This window comes from Microtus pennsylvanicus, chromosome 21, assembly GCF_037038515.1.
Source record: "Microtus pennsylvanicus isolate mMicPen1 chromosome 21, mMicPen1.hap1, whole genome shotgun sequence".
Taxonomy (NCBI): domain Eukaryota; kingdom Metazoa; phylum Chordata; class Mammalia; order Rodentia; family Cricetidae; genus Microtus; species Microtus pennsylvanicus.
In genome coordinates this window covers 18,849,414-18,873,204 of record NC_134599.1, presented here as the reverse complement: position 1 = coordinate 18,873,204, position 23,791 = coordinate 18,849,414, and the positions used below count along the sequence as shown (strand labels likewise).

The 23,791-nt window shown below is 45.1% G+C and overlaps 2 protein-coding genes and 1 pseudogene across 3 annotated transcripts in view; 1 reads left to right on the top strand and 2 right to left on the bottom strand.

Moving 5' to 3' along the window:
- The window catches only part of Slc4a1ap (solute carrier family 4 member 1 adaptor protein), a 28,832-nt gene extending 19,116 nt beyond the window's left edge, over positions 1-9,716 (bottom strand). The window contains exons 1-8 of one of the 2 annotated variants that reach the window (XM_075955508.1): positions 8,815-9,716; positions 8,397-8,592; positions 6,624-6,746; positions 5,174-5,234; positions 4,621-4,760; positions 2,703-2,863; positions 1,953-2,022; positions 1,117-1,303 (exon numbers count right to left, since the gene is read on the bottom strand). In XM_075955508.1, coding sequence (XP_075811623.1) covers positions 1,117-1,303; positions 1,953-2,022; positions 2,703-2,863; positions 4,621-4,760; positions 5,174-5,234; positions 6,624-6,746; positions 8,397-8,592; positions 8,815-9,477 — 1,601 coding nt within the window. In that variant the 5' untranslated portion in view covers positions 9,478-9,716. The remainder of the gene's footprint in view (positions 1-1,116; positions 1,304-1,952; positions 2,023-2,702; positions 2,864-4,620; positions 4,761-5,173; positions 5,235-6,623; positions 6,747-8,396; positions 8,593-8,814) is intronic. The other variant, XM_075955509.1, reaches the window with a different exon arrangement.
- Positions 9,717-9,739: 23 nt separating this feature from the next.
- On the top strand, positions 9,740-22,091 carry Supt7l (SPT7 like, STAGA complex subunit gamma). Its single transcript, XM_075955510.1, has 6 exons — positions 9,740-9,857; positions 11,436-11,556; positions 12,839-13,445; positions 15,250-15,574; positions 16,628-16,865; positions 20,686-22,091. The coding sequence occupies exons 3-6, from the start codon at positions 13,033-13,035 to the stop codon at positions 20,946-20,948; spliced, it is 1,239 nt and encodes a 412-aa protein (XP_075811625.1). The 5' UTR covers positions 9,740-9,857; positions 11,436-11,556; positions 12,839-13,032; the 3' UTR covers positions 20,949-22,091.
- Positions 18,646-19,135, bottom strand: LOC142839396 (large ribosomal subunit protein eL22 pseudogene; annotated as a pseudogene).
- Positions 22,092-23,791: the final 1,700 nt, after the last annotated feature.

Here is a 23,791-nt window from a genome sequence, read left to right as displayed (position 1 = left end):
ACACCCATGGAAAATCCTCTAGCAATCTATATTTCAAACAGTCCTTCTGTTCTTAAAGGTTATCTGCACCAGGAATGTGCTTCAGAGATACAGCACATAAACTATGTGTGAAGGTCGTGTCTGATTATATCTATATATACACACACACACACACCTATATGCTTGATGATGATATATATGTGTGTGTATATATATTATAATTATAAAGGCACACCCAGTCTTATTTATAATTATATATATAGGGCTGGAGAGATGGCTCAGTGGTTAAGAGCATTGCCTGCTCTTCCAAAGGTCCTGAGTTCAATTCCCAGCAACCACATGGTGGCTCACAGCCATTTGTAATGAGATCTGGAGCCCTCTTCTGGCCTGCAGGCATACATGCAGACATAATATTGTATACATAATTATAAATAAATAAATATTTTTTAAAAATTATATATATATACATACATACATGACACACACACAGAGTTATAGCTATAATCCCAGCATTTGGGAAGTAGAGGCAAATGTAATTATATTTTAATTACACATATACCTCTCTAGGTAAATCTGATAAGGGGAGGAAAGAGAGGGGATGGAATTATATGAAATTCTCAAAGAATAAAAATATTACTGAAATTTTCTTTAAAAGTTCAGTGTTAGGCTGGAGAGATGGCTCAGTGGGTAAAGATGCTTGCCACCAAGCCTTATAGTCTGAGTTCAATTCCAGAACCCAGATGATGGAAAGAGAGAACAGCTAAAATCTGACCCCAACAGCAACATCTGCACACTCACATATACACAATAAATAAATGTAAAAATAAAAATAGAAGGTCAAGGTCACTGGGCTAAATAACCTGCTTGAGGACAGGCTGGGCTATGTGAGATATTGTCTCAAAAACAATATTTTTAATGTTTCTTTTTTTAATAATTTATTTTTATTTTATGTGTATTGGTGTTGCCTGCATGTATGTCTATGTGAGGCTATCAGATTTTGGAGTTACAGACAGTTGTGGGCTGCCATGTGGGTGCTGGGAATAAAACCCAGGTCCTCTGGAAGAGCAGTCAGTGCCCTTAACTGCTGAGCCACCTCCCCAGCCCAATAATTTTTCTTCTGCAATTAGAACTACTTACTTTTTTAGTTCTGGAATCTCTGCTGGCTTTACAAGTTTTATTAACCCTTTAAGCCTCTGTTGTTCTTTTCTTAGTTCAAAAGTCCTCAAGTGAAGCTTCTTCCGGGACACACCATCTAATGTGCTTCCAGACTTCATTTCTGACATGAATGCATCTAAAGAATCCTGTGATGACGATTCTGATAGAGCTGCCGAGAAAGGAGTAATACATGCTTAGAAAGACGGCCCGAATACTTTAAAATTCAGTCAAATCATCCACAAAGAGGTCACAAATATAAAGCAAAACACATTGCTATTCAGAATGAACCAACAAGCTACAGCTGTGTGAGACCTTGTGAGGTAATTTAGGCTTCAGTCCCTTCAACTACTAAATAAAATGAGATTAAATCAAACAAGTTTTAACATTTTTCTAGCTTTACAATATTACATTGTGGGGCTAAAGAAATGGCTCAGCAATTAAGAGCACTTGCTGCTCTTGCAGAGGTTCTGGGTTCAGTTCCAACACCTACACGGCAGCTCACAATCTTCTGTAACTCCAGTTCCAGGAGATCCATGAGTACAAGACACACATGTGGTACACAGACACGTGGTACACAGACACGTGGCACACAGACACGTGGCACACAGACACGTGGTACACAGACACGTGGTACATAGACACGTGGTACATAGACACGTATACAGGCAAAACACTCATAAAACACACAAAATAAAAAGCTAAAGTGTTCCTTAAAAGTATCTCCAAAACCTGAACCTTCCAGTGTATCCCAGTGCCTAACATGACGCAGAATATACTTAGTAGACAGGCGCCCGGTGACTACCAGCAGACAGTCTTACCTTTGCTTGACGCCTTGAGCCTCTCAGAAATTTCAGAGAGCTCCCTTTCAGCATCGTTTAACTTCGCAACCTAAACGTCCAAATCAGCAGGGTTAGCAGATGCTTTCCTTCTGATCACCTTATCGTCATCGTGATTACAAGTTTAAGATAATTAACTCAGAAGTCCGTCTAAATTGGCTTGGGATGGAGTTGATATTTCATTTGTTTACTGTATTCTAACTGAACTAATTTTAGAATTAAATAACTCAAACATAATGAGTTACTGAAATTTTACAAGAAAACACTGAAGACATTTGCTTTCATCAATGAGCCAAGAGGCAGATGTTGGACAATGTTTTAAGCTAGGAATACCACTACATATAGTGTGAAATCCATGCCACCTTAAGGCAATTTCATGAAGGCTACGCCATTCCAGGCTAAAACAATACTATCCTTCTGAGTTCTCTTAAATGCCAGAGCTTAATATCAGGTTCACTGTGGACAGCCAAATTTGGAACTTTTTCTTTGCTTCTTGGGGAGCAACATCATATCCAAAGACTGTTCATTCATGGATCAATACAAACTTATAGGAAATTCTATATTAGTGAGTAAACTCTTTTTCCACCAATTTGAATAGAATTAGTTATTTGTTATCATTAAATTTAGAGACCACAAAAGTTGTAACTCATCACTAGATTTTCACACTGTTGTTTTTTTTGTTTTTAAAAGTTATAATAACCATAAAAATAGCTACTTCTATAAACAACTTGCCAGTGATTCAAAAGTTTCTGGCTTCTCATCGATCTTCCCAGCCTTCTTCATTCGGTTCAAACGCTTCTTCTCGACCAGGCCAGTCCGATCAAGGAACGTATCATCATCACTATCATAAAAATCTTCGTCTTCCCAGTTCTTAGCTTTCCTTTTCCGGGATACTAAAAATAAAATCATTCATAATGAAGGCAGTGGAGGGAGAGGGGTCAGGTATAGGTATAGTGTGTGTGTGTGTGTGTGTGTGTGTGTGTGTGTGTGTGTGTATGAGAGAGAGAGAGATGGGGGGAAGGAAAAAGGGGGCTGGGTATACAGCTCATTTGGCAGACTTCATACCTAGTATGCACAAGGCCCTGGGTTTGATCCCCAGCAGCACACCTGTGAGCACAGCACATGGGAGGGAGAGGCACGAGTATTAGATTAGATGTTCAAGGCTTTCCTTGGCTAAAGAGCAAGTCTGAGGCCAGCCTGAGATACACAAGAAGGCATTTATCATATCACTTATACGAGGTACCAAAGTAGTCAAACTTATGCTGAGATGACTTAGCAGATGAAGCACTTGCCTCAGAAATGTGAGGACGAGCGTTCAGATCCCCGACACCCAGCGAACAATGGGCAGGGGTTGCAGTCCACCTGGAAGCCCAGCACACGTCTATGTAGAGGGCTGAGAGACAAGAGATCCCCAGAACAAGCTGGTCAGCTAAACAAACTTAGGGTTCAGGGTTCAACAGGAGAGTCTACCTCAGTAGAGAACACCCAAGGCCAGCCTCTGATCTCCACATCCGACATACAGTATCAGATCATAGAGACAGAAACAGAATGGAGTCCCCGTGGGCTGGGAGGATGGAGAATGGAGCTAATGGTCACAGGACACAGTTGCACCAGTGATATGAACAGAGCTCAGCTGGGCAGTATGGATTATATAAGTACACTTAGTATCATTAAATCATAGTATGTTTTATGGTACATGTGTTTTACAACAATAAAAAGTTAAAACAAAGCTGGGCAGGGTGGCACACACCTTTAATCTCAGCACTTGGGAAGGCAGAGGCAGGCGGATCTCTGTGAGTTTGAGGCCAGTCTGGTTTAAAGAGCTAGTTCCATGACAGCCAGGGCTACACAAAGAAACCCTGTCTCAAAAAAATAAATAAATACATAAAATAAAGTAAGTAATTAAACCAAAAAAGTCAAACAATAAATAGTAAGATGATGATGTTGGAGAGATGGTTCATTGGTTAAGAGCACTGGCTGTTCTTCCAAAGGACCTGGTTCAATTCCCAGCTCCCACATGAAGGCTCACACAACTGTTTGTAACTCAAGTTCCAGCAGATCCTCACACATGCAGGTCAAGTACCAATACACATAAAAATTAAATGAACAAAAAAAATTGCTTTTAAAAAGGTAAGAAGATAAAAAGATCACTAAATATAGAAATAAACCAAGGAATATGGAATTGGCCTGAAACTCACACATGGACCAGGACAGCCTTGAATTACAACCATCCTCCTGTGTCTGCCTGGCTAATTACAGATACATGCTACCATGTCTGGCTTCCAGGATACAGGTTTTCTGTTGTTTGTTTGTTTTTCAAATCACGGTTTCTCTGTGTAGCCTTTGCTGGCCTAGAATCCACAGAGATCAGCCGGCCTCTGCTCCCAAGTGTTGGGACTAACGTTGTGTGCCACTACTGCCCAACTTAGCTTTTTAACCAGGATATAGTATTTTATAAATGTATATTCACCTATGTACCGAAATGATAACCAACTGTCTTAGGATGTTGACAGAGGACCTTTTCTCTGCACTTTAGAAAATTCTGTACAATTTACAGATTATCCATGTACAGAGATTATGCTACCCTTTGCGTTACATTTTCCTTCTTTGTTGTTTTAAGAGAAAAAAAAAAAGACTTTCATATACTGACCCGCTTCCTGCCGCAGCAGTCCCAATGTATCAAGGATCCGACAAGCTTCCAGGGAGCACTGTACCATCGCTTCTTTCTTCTTCCCTGAGTGAACGGCCTCAGCCACAAGCTGCTTCCCCGCGGAGTCATCTACAGGTAATCTGCACGGGGTCACAGGGGTCACAGCTCAGCAAAGCCCGACTCTCACGAGAGCAACTGTCACGACGCCATGTCTCCTGAGATGCTGTTTCAGTCTCTCAGGTAAATTCATTCTGTCTTGTCAGGGTTGGACCTGAAACCATTTCCTTTGACTTTAACTCAGTTCACCCCGGCTCTCAGTGCTGCTAAACTGTAAAGGTACCCACTTGGTAGCAGCCTAAAATGCAGAGTAAAGTTACTCTTGGGGATAGTCTCTGTAACCTTATGGTACCTTAAAAGTGGTCACCTCCAGTTATAGACATTAACAAGAAGAGAACCCATGAGCTCAGTATTTAGTAGGCAAAAGAAAGAGGAGTCCCACAAAACAAGATACTGTCTCAAAAATATAGCTAAAAAACAAACAAAAAGAACACACCTCACCCTGCAGAGCCAAGTGCTATGCCCCTGCTCATCAAATTCATATTCTAATTCTTCTCCTGCAGAAAGAAAAACAATTTTAGTAAGATCTAAAAGTTACTAGTTGGTACAATAAGAAGAACGAAGTTTAAGACCCAAGTTTTAATATCACAATGAGCATTAATTTTCAATATACGTCATTTATTCCTAGGGATCATCACCAGGAAATAGGACTAGAATGAGTGTGACATGGAGGAAAACAGAACAATCAACTCAGGTCTTGGTGGCAAGGACTTTTATTTCTTTGTTTGTTGTTTGGTTTTTCAAGACAGGGTTTCTCTGTGTAACAGCCCTAGGTGTCCTGGAACTCACTTTGGAAACTAGTAGACCAGACTGGCCTCAAACTCACAGAGATCCTCCTGCCTCTGCCTCAGGAATGCTGGGATTAAAGGCGTGTGCCACCACCACCCTGTTGGTAGCTCATATTTATAATCCCAGAACTCAAGAGGCATAGAAAGATCACTACAAGTTCAATATCAACCTGAGTTACATTGAAAGTTTGAGGCTAACCTTGGCTGTAGAGTGAGATCCTATCCCTGATTTAAAAACAAAACAAAACAACAACAACAAAAACGAGGGATATACCTCAGTGGCATAGTGCTTGCTTGCTTATGTTCAACCCCAGTACCACAAAACACAATCCTGGTTGTATAGGCTTGTAATTCTAGGTATTCAGAAATTGAGGCAAGATGATCATAGCTGCAAGGCTGACCTGGTCTATAGGAGGTAGGGTTGGGTTTCAGGAGTAGTTTAGTGATAGAATGCTTGCCTAGTATGAATAGGCTCTGGATTTGATCCCAGCACTATCAGAACAAAACACCCAAACCAATCATCTCTCTATACATCTTTTATTTATGTATTTGTGTGTGTGTGCACAGAGTGAGGGTCCTCCTCAGTCATGCACCTTAGGATCGCTCACTGAACCAGGAGCCCATCAATTCAGCTAGGCTGGCTGATCAATAAGCTCCAAGGATCCATCTGTCTCTCTGCTCCCAAGCACTGGGCTTACAGAGCTTACAGACACATGCTACCGGGCTACCAGGTCTAGCAGGGTTTTTTTTGTTTTTTTTTAGTTTTTCGAGACAGGGTTTCTCTGTGTGGCATTGGAACCTGTCCTGGAACTTGTTGGGTAGACCAGGACGGTCTCTAACTCAGAGATCCGCCCGCCTCTGCCTCCCAAGTGCTGGAATTAAAGGCAGGCGTCACCACTGCCTTTTTAGAAGCATAAATACACATTTTGTTGTTGCTAGAGACAAGGTGTCTAGGATGGCCTCGAACCTGTGTTGACAAGCATGACAACAGATAAAATAAATTGTTTATACATATGAGGCCCAACGGGAAGCTTTAGGAAACAGCACTGCTGTGTGAACATCTCACTGCCAGGGCCAGAGCCGCATCCCCTTACGTACCTTCCCTGTCAAAGAAGCCTTGGAGAGCCTTCTTCGGATCCTTTATATAAAATGCCTCCCGGTCCTGCTGAAAATCCAGGGCAATGGGGTTCTCTTCAGCCTCATCCTCTACAGCATCCTCACCTGCAGAGCACAAGAAAGAACAAATGTTCTTTGAGAAGATGTATGAATAACATCCATGATCCTTCTAGACGGAGTAAGGATAGAACAGAAGAGTTGGCACAGTGACACACACCTGTACGCAGTGTTCAGGAGGCTGAGCAGGAGGATCATAAGTTCCAAGACTGCCTGACTACAGAGATAATGTTTCAAGATACACACACACACACACACACACATCTATATTTAAAAGTGATTAAAAGCTATCACACACACACCTATAAAATGATTAAAAAGATATTTGAGGGCATGGGATGAACAACCACAAATCAAAAATTGCGCAGTTCCTTCAGTGTTACCGTTAACTCAGATTCTGCCTCTCGGTCTTCCTCTGGCCCCTAATGAATCAAGGGGGAAAATATATACACGTATGGATTCAGGAAAGGAGAAATTATTTTCAGAGACACAGCAATGTACACAGACCTGTGGGTCCAGACTGATCCTTATGCTTTTGTCACTGGTGACTGGAAGAATCTCTTCTTCTTTTAGCTTTCTAAATTACGTAAGAGACAAGATTGTTTCTGTGGCATCTTTTTTCTTTCCATCACTTTGAAGACAACATTTACCTGCTACACTTTGGGAAAGCACTGAGTGCTGAAGCCTATCGGTCTTTCTCTCCTGCTCTGGCCTTACTCACTGTGACTGTTCCCTTTTCTGACACTAACTCTAGCATGCTAATGGTTTCTGACTTAGTCTTGACACTTCCCATACATAGGCCACAGACATGCAAGTGCCGCAGAGCAAATGGAGGTCAAAGGACAGCCTGTGGGAATCCATTCTCTCCTTCCACCACCTGAGTCCCAGGGATCAAACTCGGGTCATCACAATTGCCAGCAGACACCTGTACCTACTGATTGTACCTCATCAGTCCACAACTGCTTTCTTTTTAGATTTTTGAAACTGGGTCTCTCCATAATGTAGCTCTGGCTGTCCTGACACTCAGATCAAGCTGGCCTTCAACTCATAGAGATCTACCCTGCCTCTGCCTCCTGAGTGCTGGGATTAAAAATGTGGGTCACAAGCCCTGTTCGCCTCTGACTTCTGTCTTTTTATAAACCCAAGTATCCATCTTCCAAAATGTCTGGTGTTTGCGGATATATTCGATAGTCTCTTGAATTTTTTGTACTTTGTGAAAATAGCCTGGAAGGTTAAATATCAAATGCTGATTTCTTAGTCAACAAAATGAAGTAAGTTTTCCATGCCCTCCAGTGATAGTTATTTAACATTGTGTGTGTGTATCTGTTTGTGACTGTGTGTCTTTTTTTTTTTTTTTTTTTGAGACAGGGTTTCTCTGTAGCTTTGGAGCCTGTCCTGGAACTCACTCTTGTAGACCAGGCTGTCCTCAAACTCATAGAAATCCACCTGCCTCTGCCTCCCCAGTTTGTCATCACCACCCGGCAATAAGCAAATTATACGGTGAGGAAGAGCTTGTATAGGGCCCACAGTTCAATTTTTCTATAACACTAAAGTTAATGAACCTGGGCTTTGGTTACTTCATTTCCAAGTTATGTTTGCCCTACATCTATATCAAAGAGCCATGAAGAGCTGTATGATCAAAAGCATTTAAGCGTGCCACTGGTAATGAACTCAGAACTTCCATTTGCAATGTCTTACCCATGCCCCACGTGCAACCCATCTCATCATCTTGGCCACTAGTATTTCTCTTCCCTTCGGTGGTATCTGTTTCCTCTTCTTCATCTGAGTCTTCACCTAACATCTTCTTCTCTAATAACATCTGTTGCTGCTTGCGCAGTTCCTTCAACTGTGTTACTGTTAACTCAGATTCTGCCTCTCGGTCTTCCTCTGGCCCCTAATGAATCAAGGGGGAAAATATATACATGTATGGATTCAGGAAAGGAGAAATTATTTTCAGAGACACAGCAATGTACATAGACCTGTGGGTCCAGACTGATCCTTATGCTTTTGTCACTGGTGACTGAGAGAATCTTTTTTTCCTCAATTAAACCTTAAAGAAACTCAGAATCCCAGCATAGTAAATCCTAAGATTCTTATTTTAGACTTTTCTACCTACCTGAAGGATAAAGAGCCGGGTGCTGCCTCCAAAGCGAAAAACATGCCCAACGTGAACTCTACAGTAAGTGCGGGGAGGGATGCGAGTTTTGTTGAGGAAAGTACCGTGGGTACTTCCCAGATCATAGAGATAGAAGCCCTGCCCATGACTGTCAGCTTCTCCGTCGGGATCAGACCCCCGATGCTGTAGCACCGCATGGTACCGAGACACGGAAGGATGCTCCAGGCATATGTCACAGTTAGCAAGCCTCCCAAAAAGGCAACAGCTCATCCCTTTCAAGGTGCGGGTGCCAAGGATGGTGCCACCCTTCAGGGTTTCGAGACTGTAGGGGGCCGTGGCTGGGCTGCTCCACGATGGCTCTTGGTATGGGGGAGCCCGGGCCGGACCGCCAGAAGCAGTAGCTACCCGCGGGGACCGGAGCTGCTCCGCCGGTGGACTCCCAGTCTCCCTGTTATCCGGCTGAGCCGATGGGACCTCGGGCTCCCTACAGCCGGGGTCCAGCAGCACCGAGGGGCATTCCTTCTCCACATCCTCAGGGGCTGCGGGACCGGAGGTTGGAGCCTTACTTCGCACAGCTAGCGGCACCGGCAAAACAGGCTTCTTAAACTCGCTACTGACTTCCTGAGGAGCTGGAGGTTCTGGCTGAGAGGTAGTATCAGCCATCCTCCGTCGGGTGCAACCTCAAAATGTGTCCCTCCGAAACCCCGGCCACTCGTTCTCCACGTTCCCGCACATGTATCTCCTGCCCAGCTTCCTGCCGCTTTTATGGGCGGCAATGTTGGAGTTCCTTTTTGAAGACTCACCGACTTGTAAAGATGTGAATACCGGGGAGGGGAACGTTATCGTGGTGTTGGGCAGAACGTGGACATTTTTAGGCGTTGCAACCTGCTGGTAATAACTTCCTGTGTCATAGGGCGCTTGAAAAGAAGCGCTTCCGGAGGCTTGGACTACTAATCAATAAACTAGGCTCTTAGGCTTGACCTAGTCTTCGCTCGAACCTGTCAGAGTCGGACAGCCGCGTAGACCGCTCCTGGAACACGGCGGTGAGTATTTGAGACTTCCTATCTGTTTCAAGTCCAGAGTTCCTCCTTTTACTGCTCTCCTGGAAATCAGACTTCCCAAGATCCTGTGATTGGCGCCTAAGCCTGCCGGTCGTGATCACGGAACCCCGACCCTGCACCTTCCGAACTTAAAGTTGAAATCCCTTTTACTCCTTTTGTGAAGTTAGGGAAGAAGGCAATTTCTTGTTAGTTAGTCCATTCTTTTTTTATTATTATTTTTGGAATGAATTATTGAGGCAGCATGTTCAGTGACTTTACGAACCTGGCCTTGGAAACCGATTTTTCTTTCACCCTTGGTATTTATGATATTGGCATGACACTGGACCATAGCTTCCACGTCTGAAAAATTGGAAATAGTAATGTTCCTTTTTTCATAGATTGCTAAAAATTTTAACTAAACAATAGTTCATATTGTAAGTCTCTAACAGATGCCTAGACACTCTACCAAGATGGTAGCCATAACAGGTAGGAGAATGCAGGTGATTAGGTCAATTAAAGCTAAGGTTCAGGGATAAACGCACATCGATGTGAGAATACAAAGAAAGGATGTAATTGGGGAAATATTGGGGGTGATGATTTCAGCTATATTAAAGAACGAATTCAAGTCTGATAAAGACGTAGAGAGTGAGGCTGGGTGGTGGTGCACAAGCCTTTAATCCCAGCACTCGGGAGGCATAGGCAGGCGGATCTCTGTGAGTTCGAGGCCAGCCTGGTCTACAAGAGCTAGTTCCAAGACAGGCTCCAAAGCAACACAGAGAAACCCTGTCTCGGGGGGAAAAATGTAGAGGGTGGGATAGGATTCCTGACAGAGGATACAGCTCATAGGGTCAATTATGAAAATGTCTGATGTTCTCAAGAAGCTGAGTCGTGAGGCTAGAGAGTTGGTTCAGTGGTTAACAGTGCTTGCTGCTCTTCAGAGGACCTGAGTTCCATTCCCAGTATCCATGCCGAGGCAGCTCACAACTGCCTGTACCTCAGGCTCCGCGGGATCTTATGCCCTCTTCAGGTCTCCTTGGGAAGCCTGCATACATGTGGGACACACACATACACAAGAAAAATGAAATCTTGGCACGGGGCAGTGATGGTACACACCTTTAATCCCAACAGGTGGATCTCTGTGAGTTCGAGACCAGCCTGGTCAACAGAGAGAGTTCCAGAACTACACAGAGAAACCCTGTCTCAAAAAACTAAAATGATAAGAAAATAAAGTCTTAGCAAAGAAAATAAACTGAGGGTCAGTTAGATGGCTCAGCTGGTTAAAGCAATTGCTGCCAAACCTGACAACCCGGGTTCAATCCCTGGAACCCACATGGAGGAAGGAGAGAACTGACTCTCACAGCTGTCTCTGACTTCTACGTACACACCCCCAAACTCATACCAAAAGAAGTAAATGTTTAAAAAAATTACAAAGAAAAAGACTGAATAGTGTGATATTGTTAGACTTAGGTCATTTAATATAGGAAACCCCTCTGTGTGCCTGCAGGGCACTGAGTCCACGCCTTTAGCAGTCACTGGATGACACTATACTAAGATATTTTATTTCTGTTTTTCTCATCTCAGGACAAAGAGCGTGAACCTTCACACAATGTCTGGTAGTCTGATGTGTATTGAACCTGAAGAGACATCTAGGCATTGAATCTGGAGATGTAAATGGAAGACAGATTGTAGGCTTCATTGAACGGTAAGGCTCAGAATTCTGACATTTTCCAAGAGACATCAGAATGCCTTCAACAGGAGTTTGTTTGACACCAAGAGAAGCAAAAAAAAAAAAAAAAAAAGCAGGCTGGAGGTGTGGCTCGGTGATGAGACACTGCCTAGCCTGTGTTCAAGCTTCAGTACCATAAAAAGGAAACAAGAGCAAGCCCAGCAGCAATGTAAGGGATAGGTCAGATTCTGAGGAAGACTAGAGGAAGGGACACAAGTTAGACGGCAGCTGAAGTCGCTCCGCTTCAGTCTGGAGACATAGCTCAGTCTGTAATATACTTACCATTGCAAGCTTAAGGATCTGAGTTCGATTCCCAGAGTCCATATAAAAACCCATGTATGGGGGCTGGAGATATGGCTCAGCGGTTAAGAGCACTGATTGTTCTTCCAGAGGACCCGGGTTCAATTCCCAGCACCCACATGGCAGCTCACAACTGTCTGAAAATGCAGTTCCACAAGATCTGACACCTTCACACCAATGCACATAAAATAAAGTTAAATAAATTTAAAAAAAAACCCATGTATGGTTGCATGTGCTTATAAACTTAGTTCTGGGGAGGCAGAAGCAGGCGGGTCCCTGGAGCTCACTGGTCTGGAATGATCAGCAAGCCTAGGTTCCTGTAAGAGGTGCCATCTCAAAAAGCAAGAGAGATGCTGAGGAACGACACCCAAGGCTGATCTCTGGCCTCCGTGTGCATGCACACACAAAGAAACCTCTTTTATTCTCTCATGTATGTGTAGAATTGGAAAGCATAAGGCTAGATTAAATGTTCATGAGTGTTCCCACCAGGATGAATGAAAATATATTCAGGCACAGCATAGGATAAGAACCACCTATTAGTATTTTTTGTTTGTTTTATTTTTAAGATGATATCTCTCTGTGCAGCCCTGGCTGTCCTAGATCTCACTCCATTAGACCGGGCTGGCCTCGAACTCAGAGATCTGCCTGCCCCTGCCTCCAGAGTGCTGGTGTTAAAGGCATGTGCTACCGCGTCTGTCTATCCGTTAGTATTTTTAATGCTACTCTCTTTTTCCTATTAATCTAGCACAATTGTGTCAAAATACTCTGGAAATACTCTAGACCTCTCATTTAAGTTTCACGCTTTGTAAAGTGTTTAGAGTTAGGCATAGTGGATATTCTGGTAAGAAGTCCCTGCTGCTCGCCCGCTAATGACTGTGTTCTTTTGTCCTTCAGTCCAAGAGGAATTGTCATTATGTGATTGGCTTCTGACAATTATTTTTCTCTTAATTTCTTCAAGGAGAACATCCTTCCTCTAGAGTTTTGCTAACACGGATTTCAAATTGATCTTAACTTGCTTTTTATGTAAGAACTGCTGGACTTCATATTTTTTACTAAAGAAGCCTATGACCTACAACTGCCCGAGACTTGAACACATTACCTGTAGGGTATCAACTACATTAAACCTGGGAGCTCTTCTCTGCGTACCCTAAAATGTTGAGATACTGGGGAGAGATACCCATCCCATCGGGACAGACCAACCGAAGTTCCTTTGATCTGCTCCCACGGGAGTTCCGCCTGGTGGAAGTCCATGACCCACCCCTGCACCAGCCCTCTGCCAGCAAGCCCAAACCCCCGACCATGCTGGACATCCCCTCCGAGCCCTGCAGCCTCACCGTCCACACCATCCAGCTGATCCAGCACAACCGACGCCTTCGCAGCCTCATCGCCACCGCTCAGACCCAGAATCAGCAGCAGACAGACGGCGTGAAGGCTGAGGAGAGCGAACCTCTTCCCTCCTGCCCTGGGTCACCTCCCCTCCCTGATGACCTCCAGCCTTTAGACTGTAAAAATCCCAACGCCCCATTCCAGATCCGGCACAGTGACCCAGAGAGTGACTTTTACCGGTAAGACAAAGCACTGCTGTGTTGTCTTTTTGTTAAAACGAGATCCCCTCCCCGCCAGTGATCCTGTTAAGCTTACAGGAGCGTTTCCACTTCTCTATGAGGAAACTGAGGGTGGGAGTGATCGACTTGGCTGACATCACTCACGTCATTAGTGGGGTGTCTCAAATGTTAATCCAAATCTTGAGAATCTAGAATTTGTATTTTTTTTAATTTTCTAATACATTAGGCATTTATTAAGTGCCTATTAATGCCAGATATTTTACTAGAAGTGAAATAATACACTGATACATAAAAGGTAAAAAGAGGCTGGGGACATTGCTCAGTGGTAGAGCCGTGGCCTAGCAATAAGGAAGAAGACAGCCTATTACAGTGAGCACCACATTCTCATTTCTTGAGGGGTAATATACTTTCATTCAACAAAATATTGTTGTTCTGTATTAAATTCATGGTATTACTACAATTTTATAAATTTTTTTTGTCAAGTTCCTATTTTAATTGTTAAGGAGAATGGTGACCATACCCAGGGACTGGGGCAGTGGCTTAGTCAGTAAACTGGTCGATCCCATGTTCTGTCCCAGAACCTGTATTTAAAAGCCAGGCATTTATAATTGCAGCACTGGGAAAACGGAGACAAACACCCCTGAGACTCTTTTAGCCAATCAGCAAACCCACTTGGTGAGCTACAGGACAAGGAGAGACCCTGCCTTAAAATACAAGGTCCTAGCCAGGGAGACTACTCAGTCAGTAAAATGTTACCATGAGAACCTGAGTTTGAGAACCCAGTTAAAAATCTGGGCACAGTGGTACAGGATTATAATCCCAGTGTGGGGAAGGAAGAGAGAGGAGGCTCCCTGGCACTCACCGGCTGGCCAGCCTAGCCTAGTCAGCGAACCATGGCCTAGTCAGCGAACCATGGCCTAGTCAGCAAGTTGCAGGTTGACACCTCAGGCCTACTAGCATTGTGCACACAGACACATGGATCAAGCCTCTACACACACACACACATACACACACAATATGAAGCTAGATTGTTTTATACATATAATGCCAGGTACAAGGTGCCACGACATCATTTTCCATTAAAGAAGTCTATGTAGACTATGGATGTAGCTCAGTGGAGAGCGCTGCTGGCTCGTGCAGGCCCTGGGTTCAGATCCCAGCACTACAAGGGAGAAAACAACAGTCCACCTATTGCTCAAATTAAGTGATAGTAACTAGCTCTTTAATGGGCACTTCTGATGCTTTTAACCTTTGGACCAGATAGGCTGAACATGTTAAATGAAAAGTCAGTTGCTGTCCATAGCGTGCTGAGTTGCTGTTGAACAGAGCAGGTAAATGCGTGAGTGGCTCTGCAGGCCCCCACCTCTACAGAGCATGGCGACTTAAAGGAGCAGTGGTTTTCTTCTCTGCTTTACTTTTATTTACAAAATAGTTCCCTTGCCAGAGGAAGGCAGAAGGCCAATAAATGTTGAGAGGGGTTGGAGGGGTTACACCGTGGGTAAGAGCACTCGTTGCTCTTACCGAGGAAACAGGTTCTATTCCCAGCAGCTCTATGGCTGCTCACAGCTGTGTAGGTAGCTCCAGTCCCCAGGCTCCGATACCGTTGCCATTCTCCTGTGCTGTTTATTTTAGACGTGGCCTGTTCAACTGTGTAACTGGGGGCTCGTGCCCTGAGAAGAGCAGGATGAAGGTGACCGTTTACCCGCAACAGGGCCAGGGATTACTGGAACTGTAGAGCCCCAGTGAGACAGGTTGATCACCCTTGGCAGGTACACAAGTAACGCTGCCATGTCTCCACTTCCAGCGGAAAAGGAGAACCAGTGACTGAACTCAGCTGGCATTCCTGTCGGCAGCTCCTCTACCAAGCAGTGGCCACAATCTTGGCCCATGCGGGCTTTGACTGTGCTAACGAAAGTGTCCTGGAGACCCTAACTGACGTAGCACACGAGTACTGCCTCAAGTTCACCAAGTTGCTGCGCTTTGCCGTAGACCGGGAGGCCAGGCTGGGACAGACCCCTTTCCCGGATGTCATGGAGCAGGTGTTCCATGAAGTGGGGATTGGCAGCGTGCTCTCCCTGCAGGAGTTCTGGCAGCACCGCATCAAGGACTATCACACTTACATGCTACAGGTGAGGTGACCGTGGGCAGTCGGCAAAGGTGTCGTAGTCTGGGAATGTTCAGCAGGGTCTCCAACATGTGTTCTGGAGCGTAGTGCACAGGGAATGTAACCCACTTTCTCTGTCCTCACACTGATCTAGTGAGATGTCAGGGCCTCTTTCAGTCAGTGGACAGCCCGTTCATTGCTTCTGTCTCTGGAAGACACACACAGGTGTCTGTGGAGTCGCGGACACTCTTCTTCAACAAGTATTTACTGAAGACTTACTATGAGTCAGGCATTGTGGGAGATTGTAGTTTACAAGGTGGGTAAGCTTGTGAGCTTACAGTAGTCATGAGAACAAAAGCAGGCAAGCGAGCAATAGCCACAGCAGTTCAGACAGCTCTGAGGGCTGAAACTGAGGACCCAGAGTCCTGGGAGGGCGCCTGAGGGTAGGGCAGTGCACAAACATCTCTCCACTTCCTGAGGGTTAGGCAGTGTCAATTCTCCACTAAAGAATTTTTCTTTCCTTCTGGTGTGTGCGCATATATATGTACATGTGTATATGCATATATGTGTGTGCTTGCACACTTGAGTGCATGTGTATATGCATGTGTGTGTACTTGCACACTTGAGTGCATGTGTATGGAGGTCAAAGAGTCAGTGCAATTGTCTTTCCTCAGGTGCTTCCACTTTGAGAAAGCAAGCTCCAGGAATCCCCCTGTCTCCACCTTGTATCTCATGAGCCCTGGGGATATGAATCAGGTCCTCAAGCTTTTGAGGCAAACACTTTACTAACTGAGCCAGCCTGAAAGAGGAATTTTAAAACTTCTGCTGCTAGGACTGGGTGTGCACCTCACTGGGAATGCATGCTTAGGGTGTGCAAGGCCAGGCATCCCCAGCACCACAAAGCAACAAGAATACTGGCAATAGGAAGTTGTTTAAGGGGCTGGGATTAAAGGCGTGCACCACCGTGTATTAACCTCATGTATTAACTTGTACTCTGCTGGGTTCTCCTTGGGTACCACCAGTTGACTATCCAATCTCCTCAAATATCCTTGGAGAATTAACTCTTGCTTGCCCACAGATTAGCAAGCAGCTCTCTGAAGAGTATGAGAGGATTGTCAACCCTGAGAAGGCCGCGGAAGACACTAAGCCTGTGAAGATTAAGGAGGAGCCCGTGAGTGACATCACGTTCCCTGTCAGCGAGGAGCTGGAAGCTGACCTGGCTTCTGGGGACCAGTCCTTACCCATTGGTGTGCTGGGAGCTCAGAGCGAGCGCTTCCCATCCAACCTGGAGGTGGAGGCTTCGCCACAAGCTTCAAGTAAGGAACAGAGTGTATTCATTTTGATCCGGGTTCTGTCCATCTTAGCAATTAATGACATCTTAGAATCATACTCAGAGTAGGAGAAAAGCCGGCATGGGCAGAACGGAGTAGCTGGGACAGACAGAGCTGCGGTAAATCCTCAGGATACACTCTGGTTAAGTTGCTGGGACAGACAGAGCTGTGGTAAATCCTCAGGATACACTCTGTTAAGTAGCTGGGACAGACAGAGCTGTGGTAAATCCTCAGGATACACTCTGGTTAAGTAGCTGGGACAGACAGAGCTGTGGTAAATCCTCAGGATACACTCTGGTTAAGTAGCTGGGACAGACAGAGCTGTGGTAAATCCTCAGGATACACTCTGGTTAAGTAGCTGGGACAGACAGAGCTGTGGTAAATCCTCAGGATACACTCTGGTTAAGTAGCTGGGACAGACAGAGCTGTGGTAAATCCTCAGGATACACTCTGGTTAAGTAGCTGGGACAGACAGAGCTGTGGTAAATCCTCAGGATACACTCTGGTTAAGTAGCTGGGACAGACAGAGCTGTGGTACCCTTAGGATATACTCTGGTTAAGTTGCTGGGACAGACAGAGCTGTGGTAAATCCTCAGGATACACTCTGGTTAAGTAGCTGGGACAGACAGAGCTGTGGTAAACCCTCAGGATACACTCTGGTTAAGTAGCTGGGACAGACAGAGCTGTGGTAAATCCTCAGGATACACTCTGGTTAAGTTGCTGGGACAGACAGAGCTGTGGTAAACCCTCAGGATACACTCTGGTTAAGTAGCTGGGACAGACAGAGCTGTGGTAAATCCTCAGGATACACTCTGGTTAAGTAGCTGGGACAGACAGAGCTGTGGTAAATCCTCAGGATACACTCTGGTTAAGTTGCTGGGACAGACAGAGCTGTGGTAAATCCTCAGGATACACTCTGGTTAAGTAGCTGGGACAGACAGAGCTGTGGTAAATCCTCAGGATACACTCTGGTTAAGTAGCTGGGACAGACAGAGCTGTGGTACCCTTAGGATATACTCTGGTTAAGTAGCTGGGACAGACAGAGCTGTGGTAAATCCTCAGGATACACTCTGGTTAAGTAGCTGGGACAGACAGAGCTGTGGTAAATCCTCAGGATACACTCTGTTAAGTAGCTGGGACAGACAGAGCTGTGGTAAATCCTCAGGATACACTCTGGTTAAGTAGCTGGGACAGACAGAGCTGTGGTAAATCCTCAGGATACACTCTGGTTAAGTAGCTGGGACAGACAGAGCTGTGGTAAATCCTCAGGATACACTCTGGTTAAGTAGCTGGGACAGACAGAGCTGTGGTACCCTTAGGATATACTCTGGTTAAGTTGCTGGGACAGACAGAGCTGTGGTAAATCCTCAGGATACACTCTGGTTAAGTTGCTGGGACAGACAGAGCTGTGGTAAACCCTCAGGATACACTCTGGTTAAGAACGGAGTTGCTGGGACAGACAGAGCTGTGGTAAATCCTTAGGATACACTCTGGTTAAGTAGCCACGTTTCCTGGACAGAAGTCATCTAAGAAATTGCAGACCACTGGGCAGTGGTGGCGCACGCCTTTAATCCCAGCACTCGGGAGGCAGAGGCAGGTGGATCTCTGTGAGTTCGAGGCCAGCCTTGTCTACAAGAGCTAGTTCCAGGACAGGAACCAAAAGCTATGGAGAAACCCTGTCTCGAAAATCCAAAAAAAAAAAAAAAAAGAAATTGCAGACCAAAGGGAATGAAATTGTTCTGCCTGGTTTGAATAGGCTGGTCTCTTTTTTTTTTTTTTTTGTTCCTAAATTTTATTTATGAATTAATACAAAACATTCCAGACCAATGCGTCTTAATCCTCATACTCCTCCTCCTCTTCATCCTGGTTAATCTGGAAGTAACGCAGCTCATAGCTCTCTTTGCTGTTGGCAACAACACGCAACCAGTCTCGGAGATTGTTCTTCTTCAAATATTTTTTGGTGAGATATTTCAAATACCTTTTGGAGAAAGGCACCTCGGAAGTGACAGTGATCTTGCTCTTGCTCCGTTCGATGGTCACAACCCCTCCGCCAAGATTCCCAGCTTTGCCGTTCACCTTGATTCTCTCCTGGAGGAACTGCTCGAAATTAGCAGCGTCCATGATCCCATCTTCTACAGGGTGGGTGCAATCAAGGGTGAACTTCAAAACCTGCTTCTTTTTTTTGCCCCCCTTCGCCACAAGCTTTTTCACGGGCGCCATGGCGGCAGAGGAGGCAGAAAGGCTCTTTTTTTTTTAAATTAGTCTAGAATCTTTTATTTTTTTAAATTTATTCATTTATTATATACACAATATTCTGTCTGTGTGTATGCCTGAAGGCCAGAAGAGGGCACCAGACCTCATTACAGATGGTTGTGAGCCACCATGTGGTTGCTGGGAATTGAACTCAGGACCTTTGGAAGAGCAGGCAATGCTCTTAACCACTGAGCCATCTCTCCAGCCCATAGGCTGGTCTCTTGTAGGTTATAGCTGTGATGACATTAGGATCTGACATCACTTTTTTATTTTTAGGGAATTATATGTTTATTTGCTTAGTTGTTGAGTCAGGGTCTTGCCATATAGTCTAGGTTGATCTGAAATCCAGACCTCCTGCTTCAGCCTCCCTTGTGCTAGGATTACTACCCCACACTGCCTGCTTCACTACCTGAGTCAGTTAAATTGCAAATTCATTTGGATACTTACTTGTTTACAAACATAAATGCATAAGAAATTTAAATATCAAATCTTCAAATGTGACCCAAACAGAATTAGGCCAGTGTTAAACATGCTGAAGGGAGGCTTGTCGCCAAGGAAGAAGTAACAGTTAAGAGCAGAGCTGCATTACCAGAATACAGAGAGGTAGGGGACATCAAAGACTGTGTCTCTTGTCAGGAGAGACAAGCAGAAAACTGATGTCAGCATCAAGTAGTGATCATAGTCTTCAAAATGCAGGAGAGGCCCAGAGGATTCTCAAGTAAAAGGCAGAAAAAATAGGACAGTCTCATAAAAGGAAGGAAAGGGAGCTAGAGAGATGGCTCAGTGGGTAAGAGAACTTGTTATACAAGCACAGGACCTAAGTTCAAATCCCCAGCACCCATGTAAAAGGTGCTGGCTATGTGTGCCTGTAATCCCATTACTGGGAAATGGAGACAGATGATCCTAAAAGCTTACTGGCCAGCCAGTCTTGCAAAAATAGTGAGTTTCCAGGTCAGTGCAGTAAGAGAGCGACAGAAGATACCAGCTCCCTTCTCTGGCTTTTCCATATAGATGGGCACACATACCTACAGGTTTATTTGTATAATACACACACACACACAGAGGGGTGGGGGGAAGGACAGGATAAACTAGCTGAGCAAGGCCTGTAACTCTATCTGCCTTTAAACATAATCTTTCCAATGGGGGTGGGTAAGGTGAAGGAAAGAAAGATGAAAGAAGTTGGTCACTTGGGACTGACATTTTGAACCACAGACATCCTAAATCCAGGTGTAGAACAGCAATGAAAACAGCGCAAAGGAGCTGGGTGGTGGTGGCGCACGCCTTTAATCCCAGCACTCAGGAGGCAGAGGGAGGCGGATCTCTGTGAGTTCGAGACCTGCCTGGTCTACAAGAGCTAGTTCCAGGACAGGCTCCAAAGATACAGAGAAACCCTGTCTCGAAAAACCAAAGAGAGAGAGAGAGGGAGAGAGAAGAGAGAGAGAAGAGAGAGAGAGAAGCAAGCAGCACAAAGGACACAGTCAGCCCTGAGTGGGAGATTCAGTTGCTCTGTTTGGCTTGACCCAGCGCTTATACTCTTTGCCTTCATTTCTAGGTGCAGAGGTAAATGCTTCTCCTCTTTGGAACCTGGCTCATGTGAAAATGGAGCCTCAAGAAAGTGAAGAAGGCAATGTGTCTGGGCATGGCGTGTTGGGCAGTGATGTCTTTGAGGAGCCAATGTCAGGCATGAGTGAAGCTGGAATCCCTCAGAGCCCTGAGGACTCGGACAGCAGCTATGGTTCCCACTCCACTGACAGCCTCATGGGGTCCTCCCCCGTTTTCAACCAGCGCTGCAAGAAGAAGATGAGGAAGATTTAGCCTCAAAAGGACACATCCAGTCCAGACCTCCATCAGCAGAAAGCGTTGTTTAGATTGTTCTCTTAAGTAGTGACTGGTTGTTTTTTTTGGTTTTGGTTTTGTTTTTCGAGACAGGGTTTCTCTGTGACTTTGGAGCCTGACCTGGAACTAGCTCTTGTAGACCAGGCTGGCCTTGAACTCACAGAGATCCACCTGCCTCTGCCTCCTGAGTGCTGGGACTAAAGGCATACACTATCAACACCCGGCTGGATCCTTATTTTTAAATACAGTGAGCTTTCCAAATTTTGGAGAAAAGGTTCTTAACCTAGTTACATTTCACTTTGGCTTTGTTTTTGTACTTTTTCAGAACAGCTAAGCCACTGTTCACAGATAGATTGTGATACTGGCAGTAATCAGACCAAAGCACTGTCCCCAGCTGTTATTTTACTGTGGGACAACACACATTTCTTAGCTTCTCTCAGCCATCTCTCTGGCACAGTTGAGAAGAACCATGCCGTTTTGATGTTCCCTGCAGAGGTGCGAAGCTTAGATGTTTTGCTTAAATGTCAAAGCTTGCAAAGCATCACAAATATATAACATAGATGTCAGATTTTCATTCATTTATTCTGGAACAAGTCACGTCACTGGAATCCAGTAGTAATACGGGAGATAGTTAAACATAACAGAGCTCAGCAGGCAAGTTTCCAAACCATTTCTGCTACTCAAGCCTCTTACAAAATGAGAGTCCTGTGGTGACAGCCATTATCCTTATGCAAACTGCTCTTTCCCAACAATTCTTCCTTTTCTACGTTATTCCATCCAGCCTCGTCCTTTTCACTTTTAGTATCCTTTCCACCTACATAGACTTTCACATATTTCCCCCACGCTCATTTTCTGTGAAGAATGCAGACAGGGCCTGCTACAGTTGCTAGGTGGGCAGCATTTGGTTTTGTTTCAGGGCACCCTTTGGTTTGTTTCAGGTTGTTCTTTGTTTGTTGTTCTTTAAAAACACATTTGAGGAGCCAGAGAGAATGGCTCAGTGGATGAAGACACTTGCAGCTTGAGTTCGATCCCCAGGACCCACTGGTGCAAAAAGAGAACTCCAAGTTGTCCTTTACATGCCGTGGTGCATGCTGGGGCACAAACACAAATAAATTATTTTTGAAAAAAGTCATTTGAGTTATTCCAATTCTTTTTAAAATTCTCTGACCATTTCCTACATGCACATAATATTTCCCTCTTTCGAACAAGTCCCATTCCCATCCTTCCCACACACATACTTCCTTTCATGTCTTGTATGACCCAGAGTTGCCTCAAGCATGGGTGAGAACTTACTGGGATAAGAGCAACTTAGCAGCAGCTGTCTCACTGAGGAAAGGTTTGCACAACCCTCAACAACCATTCTTTGCCAACAGGCCCTGGTGGGGGGGGGGCTCAAGGGTGCCCTGGCAGCACAGTGAACGCTGGCAGGCCTGTCCCGTGCAGGTCTACAGATAAAGACTGCAGAGTTCGTGAGTGCAATGGCTACATCACGTCCAGAAGGTAGCTTTTTGCTGTACATCTCCCATCCAGTGGTTCTGAAATTCTCACCCCTTATGCAAGGTTCCCTGAGCATGGGGGAGGGGACAAAGATGTCCCGTGAGTGCTTCGCCATCTCTCACTCCGGCCAGTTCCGGGTTTCTGCATTAGCTGATGCCCACTGCTATAAGCACCACTGAAGGCTGAGCATAGCGCTATTCTTAAATGACAGTGTGTTCCCCTCCTCAAATGCCAAACCAGGGTTGGGGTGAGCTTCCTGTCTCAGAATGTCTCAGGGTTTATTATGCGCACTTGTGTTAGTGCATGATGTGTGGGGCATGTATGGGGAAGCCAGTGTCAGCCGTGTGCAGTCAGTTCCCTCCCTCCTTCCCATGTATGGGGAAGCCAGTGACAGCCGTGTGCAGTCAGTTCCCTCCCTCCTTCACATGTATGGGGAAGCCAGTGTCAGCCGTGTGCAGTCAGTTCCCTCCCTCCTTCACATGTATGGGGAAGCCAGTGTCAGCCGTGTGCAGTCAGTTCCCTCCCTCCTTCACATGTATGGGGAAGCCAGTGTCAGCCGTGTGCAGTCAGTTCCCTCCCTCCTTCACATGGCTCCAGGGACAGAACACATGGCGTCAGGTTGGCAAACTCTCCATTCCACCTTTTTGTTTTGTTCTTTTTTTTGGTTTTTCGAGGCAGGGTGTCTCTGAGAAACAGTCTGGCTGTCCTGGAACTCATTCCGTAGACCAGGGTGGCCTTGAACTCACAGAGTTCCACCTGCCTCTGCCTCTCAAGTGCTGGGATTAAGGGCGTGCACCACCACTGCCCAGTCAGTTCCAGGGTTTTCAAAAGCAGTCACATCACGTACCCTAAACCAGCTTCCTGCAATCCTCCTAAAGTTATAACTTACTTAAAATATTTATGAATTTGTGGTTTGGCGGTGGTGGTGCACGCCTTTAATCCCAGCACTCAGGAGGCAGAGGCCAGCCTGGTCTACAGAGTGAATTCCAGAACAGGCTCCAAAGCTACAGAGAAACCTGTCTCGAAAATATATATATTTTATATATAAATACATATATTATATATATGAATTAGGAAATTAATCCTTAACATTCTTAAAATCTATTCTGTTTTGATCTCCAAATCTTTCATTGATTTTAAGAATGAAGGGGCCAACAGGCAGCTGGTGTATGTAAAGATTTTAGTTCACTTACTTAGAAAACATTCACTAAGCACAGTGAGATAAAGACAAGCCGCTTTCGGAGCTGACAGCAGGAGAGGCGCCATGGAGAAGAGCAGAGTATGCTCAGAGCTTTGCTCTGCAAAGGTTTCCCCTTAAATAGGTC